Here is an 8,393-nt window from a genome sequence, read left to right on the forward strand (position 1 = left end):
CACACACACACGCACGAATTGCAACTTACCGCTAAAAGGTGTGAAAAGCTTTTGTGGCTTTTTTCTCTGAAAAGGATTAATTTGTCAAGCGTACGCAACAAAAAAAAAAAAATGTGTCGCACAATATTTGCATTTATCACTTTCTGTTGCTTGGCTTTGACTTGCACGCAAGCGGCTGTTAATAGCAATTCACCGCGTCCAAACAATCAATACGCCGCCAGCTCACAGCAAAGCGATGCATCTGCTTCGGCATATTTTACAAATAACCAAAATCAATATTTGCATAATAATCATATTGGTAGTGGCACTTTACAACAGCAGCAGCAGCAGCAACAACAACAACAACAGCGACCCCAACCGGAGCCAGTAACAGAAAAGAATGTTTTGGATCGTTTCGACCATCGCTTCCCGGACGGCAGCTACGAGTTCAGATACGAATTGGCTGATGGTACTGCACGCTATGAACGTGGCTACTTTCTTGTCTATGACAAAGTTAAAACGCTGGTTGTGGTTGGCTATTACTCCTACCGTCAGACCGATGGACGTTACATCACTGTCTTCTACAATGCCGATCAAAATGGTTACAGACAAAATCAATGTGAGTATAGTGAATATTTATTTAAATTAGAATTTTAATTTATTCAATTCAATATGAAGTAGCAAATGTGAATTTCAAATCATTTTCATTTCATTTTGTGTGCAAAACAGTCGGCGATTAGACGCAAAGCAACATACGAGAAAGTATTTAATTCAAGCTAGCTTATGACAGGTATGCGGACAGCTGTAATTTTATAGGTATTTTCCGTGGTATTTTCAATCTGTGTGGTTGGCATTCGAGTAGTAAATTTTGTTAGTTCTGTTTTTGAACGAGACACGCTAATTCACCGCCTTGGACATACATTAGTTGTGTTCGTTTGGAAAAGCCAGTAAGAATTAGCAAGCAACAAAATTCAGAGAATAAGGTATCTTACTCTCGCAAAGAGAGAAACTTACAAAGTTGAGCGCGCTGAGGATTGCAAAATTCACGGCCAGCTGGCATACACGGTTGTATTTCGAACATAGTAAATTTTTGAAATTTTTTCAAGAGAAAGACAAAACAGGACCTATACGTAAATTTCTTCTTATTCTGACTTTCTTCAGCATACGCTTGAATTTCTTTGAAGTACCTAGTCAGTGGCGTCGACTGCGTTCCGATTACGAATACACCTTTTTCAGCCGAGTACATATGAACATTACAAATCACTGTAATTAATTAAATTAATTAGCTAAACAAATATTTACACACTTCTTTCATTAGTAAATCTCAATTAGTAAATGCAGCCGTGTGCCACAAGACTGCTCCCAAATTCCTGCTGGCAAAAATTTTCCTAGCACGAATTTTCAACTTCCCCTCCAAATGAAATGTTAAAAATTGCGCTCTCTCCTTGCAAGTTTTACAAGTTTTCTGTCCAAACGAACGCGATTTGGTAACAATTTGTACAAGCTTGTGCAAGTTTTTTGGATAGCTAAAAGGATTATTGTCGGACAAATTAATAGGGTTGCGACACTTTAACAATTTTTGGCTATTTTTCTTTTACCTATTTAATGTCTATTATTTTTTTTATAAAATTGTAGCTTGCCATCTAACAAAACCCATGTGCATTACTCTAAATTTCAAACTTTGTACAAATATTAGGAAAATTCGACAATTTTTAGATGCAAAAAAATTGGCTTGCGTTTTTATAGGCCTCTAAATTTTAATATAATAAAGTGGAAGCATGAAATTGATAAGAAATCTGGTGGATTTATAATGATTTTTTTGCTGACGGTATCACCATTTTCGACAATTTTTTCGTATGTAAATTTTTTCTAAAAATTCTGATGGAAATTTTGATGAAACTTTGTCGGATTTGTCCAATTTTTGTACAAAGTTTGAAATTTGGAGCTACATGGTTTTTGTTAGATTGTGAGCTATACTTTTATAAAAAGGACATTAAATAAACAAAAATAAAAATAGCCACAACTTGTTAAAATGCGTGATCCTTTTAATCTGTCCGACACTGTATTAAGAGCAGAGCCACAGCTCACGAAAGAAGTTGGCCTGATATCAACATGGCTAGATCGTCGCCACAAGCCACCTGCTTGATTCCCTGATAATTTAGATTACCTGGAAGTCTGTTCAAGACCACAAGCCATACAAGCAGTGAAAGTACTCCTCCCGGTGAGGTGCTCTTCATTGCGAACTCAGATTTGCTTTAAAAACCTAATTTGAATGCAATTTCTCTGTTTGTTAACAGAGATACCGCCGACCGCGCTAGAACCACAAGCGGAGTTTCGAGGCATTTAGATCGTAGCCTTTAGTGAAATTTTTGAAATAGTTTCACTTCTTCATCCTTCACAACGGCTTTGTAAGCCTAAAAAAAATGCCTTGACCTTGCGGTTACAATTGTCCTTGTTTTATCCGTACCATAGCAAAGAGCAAACAGTCGGATACTTCAAGAATTTCATTAAATAAACTTATGAGCGCCCTTGGTGTATTATTGACGCCTGCAAAACAACCAAGTGTTTCCTGGAAAGGCCTGACAGAATGGTAGCAAAATTCCTTCTCAAAAGTAAAAGGTAAGATCTACGAGCTCCAAAACTTAGTACTGAGAACGGTACATTATCCATGGGGATCTCATATGGTCATCATAGACATCATCGACAATCTACTGTGTACATTTTGTTTGGAAGTTTAGTGTATCGCTGTCCGGCCTTCGTCAGACTTAGATGGTACATTTTTGGGACGGAAGTATTGCGAATGGACGACCAACATTCTCTTCCCTCGACAAACTGCTAAGATTCATAAAGAAATCTGATAAGTTTGCAGAGGAGCAATGAGTTGCCATCCCACCTATATATCCCTATACTAAAAATCCTCTCTCTATCCAACCCATCCACCATGCAAATATAGGAAATAATCAGACAGATCAGAGTCCATCAATTCACTTTCTGCCATTCTCTGGAATATCTGAAAGTTATTAAATCGATTTGTAAATGAATAGATTAGCAAAAAATTTCCATTTCTATAGCCTTCGATATTTTGTTATTTAAAATAAGTAATTCTATCGGAAATTATTGAAAATGTAGTTTTACCAGTAAACATATATGTATATGTATATTTACATACCAGTATAACAAAGAATGTCTTTTGGATAAAAACACACGCTAACTTTCTATTTATTTCATTATAATTTCAGCAATTACCCCACAAGTCTACCCGAACTTGCCGCGTTCGATTGAAGTGCCACAATTTAAGGAAAGTGTCGATTATGCCACAGAAAGGCCGAACAAAGGGCATGCCTAGATGAGTGACTTCCACTTGTAGAATCAGTATCTTTAATTCAAATGTTAATGTGAAAAGAAAACAGTATTTACTTGAAATAGACGAAATGAGATTAAATTTGCAAAATAAAAGTACTTAGAAACCATAGTTGATTACAAACCTTCTCAAGTAAAAGAAATGTTTAGGTCTTTTGACAGCTCTAAAATAGGCTATTTACATGCAAGTGATAAAATTTCGGGACGGGTTGGTCATGTTATACCGTTGGACAGAAACGCTCCAACTCGGAGGGGTTGAACGCGGGTCGCGATGATGGTAGCAGAGGAAGAGCAACCCCTTCTCTGCGATGGAAAGACCAGGCGGGGAAGGACTTGGGGGGTATTAGCTGGGCATTGCTTGCTGGCGGCGCAAGAGACCCGTGTATGTTCAGCGTTCGAAGGTTATGGTAGCTTTGAATGCAATGGTTATCAACACCGAAGCGAAAAATTACACTGAAGACTGTAAAACCATTTTTTTTTTCTCTAAACCAAACTTATCAGAAGATGACGGAAATTCGTACAAAAATACATAATTCGGTTACCCTGTCGGAAAATAAACTAGCTCAGCTAAGAGGAGACCCAAGAAGTGCACAACTTCCATAGGGACAAGGGCGTTACCTTGGTTGGGTTTTAGAGGGCATATTAAGAGGTGCCGTGAGTCATGTGGTAACTCTCCGCATGTCGGGCTCTCGTTGGGCACATATGTCGGGTCCAGAGGTTGTTTTATGAACATCTGGACTTCGTCCGTCACTTCGTATAGATATCTCCTGACGTGCCTTGGCTAGAGACCTGCTGCAATTTCGGGTTCCCGAGTCTGTGATACTCTACTCGGAACTGCTTACTTAGCATGGTGTTGTGCTCCTTGACGGGGAGCATTTGGGCGTCGTCGTGTAGGTGGTATTCTGGTGACATCAAAAGGCATCCAGTCGCGGTCTGGAGTGCTGTGTTCTGGCATGTCTGTAACTTTTTCCACTACGTTCTGCTAGTCCCCGACGACCACTCGGGCGCTGCATAGTTTAGAACCGGCCGCCCAATTTCCTTGTATGTTACCAAAAACATGTATTTGTCTTTTCTCCAGGTGTTGCCGGCTAGCGACTTGTGGACCTTGTTGCGGCTCTATTGACATTTGCGGTTGTATGCGCCGGGAAGGTAGCTCCAACGGTTTCTGGTTATTCACCGTCTGAATTGGTTTGCCATCGACGTGAATACCCAGCTTCTGTCTAGTAGAGTGAAGTGACTGACGGAGTCAAATGCCTATGACAGATCAATCGCTATTAGGACTGTTTATAGGGGCAGTTTCGATTTAGGCCTCGAGTTATCTGAGTGTTTAAGGCGTTAAGTGCTGATGTTTTGCCTTGCGCTGGGGTCAGGTTTGGCGCGGGAATAGGTAGACCTCAATACTCTTCGATACCGGGAAAAGGAGGGTTATCGGTCGATTAAGACTCCCCTTGTTAGCCAGTTTCCCTGGTTTAAGTAGTGGGACCACTCTCCCCATTTTCCAGATGTGCGGAATGATGCGAGCTGCCATAGACAGATTGCGGACCTTGGTAAGGTAATCTAATCCCACAGGACCCACAACCCTTACCATTTATTCCGCTTGTGTAAGTTGGAAGTTTTAAGAGCTGGTTAACAAAGGAGTTGTGGTTCTGGAATCATCACAATTGGCGCTCCATTTTAGCCTTAGTATGTTGGCTTATAAGGTCAGAAACAAATTCGAAATTTATAAGAAGTCTGCTTGTCAAGCTAGGCTTAAAAGGCATTGGAGCACTTTATAGAAATAAAAAACTATAATCAATGTGTAGACGTAACTAGTTTTTATTTTACGAAGACATACTTTAATGAATTCAAATATATTTTTATAATACATAAAAACAAGTTCGATTTCGTTTAATACTGCACTCTTTCATGTTTATTCCTTTAGAACCCTGCATGGATTTTCATTAGAGCACGCTTGCACTGAAAATTGAATGAAATATGGAAATTTATAAAATATAAATGATCAAAGCAGATTAACAAAAGCATATGTACCTCCTATGATCCGGTAACCTCTCTCATCGGCAATGTAGTGAATCAAATTGTATTTGTTTCTCTGCGGATCCACCGGCACTGAGTAGTAACCAGATTGCACATAAATAGTTCTCTGGCCAATATGCTTTTTCGTTACCTTTTTGTAATCAGTCAGCCCGTTACTGAGACGTAGCCTTTATCAGCAGGAAAGATGTGATTACAGTTTCGAGGACTAAAGTCAAATAAAAACCCAACACTTACTTATATTTCGTGATCCCTCTATCGGAGATGATTTGATAATTCTCCAGCACTTGGACATCTGCGCCACTAGGCCTGGGTGTCGTAGGCGTCGTCGTCGTCGTCGTGGTAGGGCGCTGTGTAGTCAAAAGTGGAGGTAAAGGATAGTGAGGATAGAGCGGCAACCCTTCCAAGGGGTATTGTGGATTATATGGAGGTTTGGGATAAAATGGAGGATATTGAGGTGGTCGTGGGCGAGCTGTTGTGGGGCGAGTAGTTGTTGGGCGTGTCGCAGTTGGACGCAACGTTGTTGGGCGCGTCGTACTTGGCCGAAGTGTTGGCTTTGTCACTGGATATGGAAGAGGGTAATATGCTGGATAAGATGTGGGTTTTATCGCTAGTGGTGGTGGTGATGGCGGAGGATATATTCCCACGGGAGGCCAAACTTCATATTCTTCATGCGAGTCGCGTGAATCCAATTGGGGTAGAATAGTGACTTGATCCTCATAGAGTATAAAGTTGCCAGGAAAATGTTCCTTATTACCGGTATGCAGAGGATTGAGCGACATTGCAGCTGGTGATGAGTGAGGTTGTTGTTGTTGTAAATTCACTGCATTTACCACACCTGTGTGGCCTTGTATTGCTTGTTGATACTTATGTGAGTCCACAACTCCACCGATTTGCTGCTGATAAAGTGGGCTAACGCTGTGACCCGAATTAGGCCAAGTGGTCACCTGATTTCCGTTGGTTGGCAAGTAAATGATGTGCTGTACATTTGGCAACTCCGAGTGCGCCGCTATGTGGGCCGTTGTGGCGGCGTGAACACCCGCACTCAGCAACGTAGTCAGGATAATCAAATTTAGAAACATTTTTGCAGCGAAAACAAAGTACACTTTACTTTCTTTCTCGTTCGAATATTCGACCGCCACCTTTACACGACGCATGCGCTCTCGATAACTGTTGGCTGCTGAAAGTTCTTTGGCTACTTCTGTGTTGCAGTCTTTATACTCCACTCAGCAATCGAACTTCTTACCACTTCTTTATATACTCACACACTACAAATATATCTAACCATTCACATTGCAGTTAGCCAGCAGTCGCGCACATGTGTAAACATAAAAACAAATGTACAAATTTGGTTTACGATCCATGCATATTGCGAATTCTTGTAGTTTTAAGTAGATGCAGTGCATTTCCTCCCCCGAATTCAACAAAATTCAAATTAAATAAGATTATTTCCGTTAACCGGTTTTGGCAGCGTTCATACGAATTCGGGATGGCAGCAGCATGTCCTAAGCGACCCTTTTCACGGCACTTATGTACTTACATACATACATACAAACATACAGACAGAGAGAAATGCATTCACATTTGTTTGCATTTATTGGTTTCAATGTTTCTTTAATCTTTTGCGAAACTCTTCGACATCATAAAATTTACAGTTGAAGGCATTGTTGAATTTGGCAATTTCTTATTTGTTTGCTTATTTGATAAAATCGATTTCCAGTTAAAAATCAACTAATTTAAAAATGTCAAAATGAATTTAAAACCGTGGTAAGCGATAAGTTTGTATTTTAAGGAGGCTCGTAAACTGCTATTCAATGTTACGGTTACAGTTAGTCGATCGCAAAAGGGTTCACCTTGAGATCCGCGCACATACAGACGTTTATATATGTATATGTAAATATATGTATGTACATATTTAGCTATAAATATAAAATTAAGTATAAGTGAAAGCATTGAAGTCGCGTAATAACAATTGGTAAAAAATTTGCATACTTACATACATATATAATATTTTTTTAATTTTTAGAATCAGAATGTTTCCGAAAATGTAAATACCTGTGTACATTAAGGTGATCCAAAAGTGCTTGTGGAGGGGAAATGCTAAGTCGGAATTTTAATGCTCTCACACCCTGCGATTGTTCTATATCGAAAAAATTCCCCTTTTTTAGTCCGAAATCAAAAAAATTTTTAGATGTCGCTCAAAGCGCTCAACGTTTTCTATGTATTCTATATGGAAAAAAAGTTTCGTAGAAATGATATAGAATTTCGTGAAAATCAGTATATTTGAATAGGAAAAGTTTTTTCCTTCAGGTGACTTGCAATAACAATGGCAAATTTTTTATTTAGCCATTTTTTAATACTAGCAATTTTTTATTATTCCCCCTTCGCATTTTTTTGTGTTTTTAAGGGACCTATAAAAATATTTAATATTAAAAAAATTTTTAAATAAACAATTGGTTATTATTGAAAGGTTCCTCAAGAGAAACAAAGTTTACCGATCGAAAACTATTGATTTTCATGACTTTTTACCATTTCTACGAAATAATATTTTGGAAAAAAAACAAAAAAAAAATGGATTTCCATATCTTTTAAGTAAATTCCTCACTCTAAAATTTAGGTGGCAACCCCATTCCGATTACGCTGGAATGAATGGTACATATCTTGAGCGTATGTGTACTATGTACGTATACATACATAAAAAAATGTTGATTGAGATTAACAAAATAAAAATTTGTATTACAAGGAAGCGTGGCAACCCTGATGAAAAATATTTTCTGACCAAAGTTCTCAACAACGCCTTTCATTTGATATCCATAGTGCGATGTTTTAGATAAATTGTGTATAATCCAAAATAAGTGGCAACCTTACACCCTTATCCTAAGACATAACATTTTGTGTATAGGAATAGCATTTTTAAGAACCTTCTCTTGGTACCCATGAATAGTAATATTTTACCTCTTTTTTTAAACAAAGAATTAAATAAATACGCAATTCAAAATAGGTGGCAACCTTATTAAAAATAT

The 8,393-nt window shown here is 38.5% G+C and overlaps 2 protein-coding genes across 2 annotated transcripts; one reads left to right on the plus strand and one right to left on the minus strand.

Annotated features, from left to right (window-relative positions):
- Positions 1–3,401, plus strand: LOC108372108 (uncharacterized). The gene is made up of 2 exons (XM_017627754.1): positions 1–598; positions 3,219–3,401. Exons 1-2 carry the CDS (start codon positions 112–114, stop codon positions 3,323–3,325), a joined length of 594 nt encoding a protein of 197 aa, XP_017483243.1. The 5' UTR covers positions 1–111; the 3' UTR covers positions 3,326–3,401.
- Positions 3,402–5,130: 1,729 nt separating this feature from the next.
- On the minus strand, positions 5,131–6,583 carry LOC108372109 (uncharacterized). The gene is made up of 3 exons (XM_017627755.1): positions 5,608–6,583; positions 5,368–5,540; positions 5,131–5,295 (listed from the first exon to the last, which is right to left on the minus strand). Exons 1-3 carry the CDS (start codon positions 6,525–6,527, stop codon positions 5,249–5,251), a joined length of 1,140 nt encoding a protein of 379 aa, XP_017483244.1. The 5' UTR covers positions 6,528–6,583; the 3' UTR covers positions 5,131–5,248.
- Positions 6,584–8,393: the final 1,810 nt, after the last annotated feature.

Source organism: Rhagoletis zephyria, unplaced genomic scaffold, assembly GCF_001687245.7.
Source record: "Rhagoletis zephyria isolate East Lansing unplaced genomic scaffold, Rhagoletis_zephyria_1.1 Rzeph_scaffold_05445, whole genome shotgun sequence".
Classification (NCBI taxonomy): domain Eukaryota; kingdom Metazoa; phylum Arthropoda; class Insecta; order Diptera; family Tephritidae; genus Rhagoletis; species Rhagoletis zephyria.

Excerpts from the sequence above, each read along its gene's own strand:
- LOC108372108 (XM_017627754.1), top strand. The coding sequence starts at position 112 with ATGTGTCGCACAATATTTGCATTTATCACTTTCTGTTGCTTGGCTTTG. Across the intron at positions 599-3,218 it reads TGGTTACAGACAAAATCAAT|CAATTACCCCACAAGTCTAC; the intron begins GTGAGTATAGTG and ends TTATAATTTCAG.
- LOC108372109 (XM_017627755.1), bottom strand. The coding sequence starts at position 6,527 with ATGCGTCGTGTAAAGGTGGCGGTCGAATATTCGAACGAGAAAGAAAGT. Across the intron at positions 5,541-5,607 it reads AGAGGGATCACGAAATATAA|GCTACGTCTCAGTAACGGGC; the intron begins GTAAGTGTTGGG and ends CTGCTGATAAAG. Across the intron at positions 5,296-5,367 it reads AGGTTACCGGATCATAGGAG|TGCAAGCGTGCTCTAATGAA; the intron begins GTACATATGCTT and ends TTCAATTTTCAG.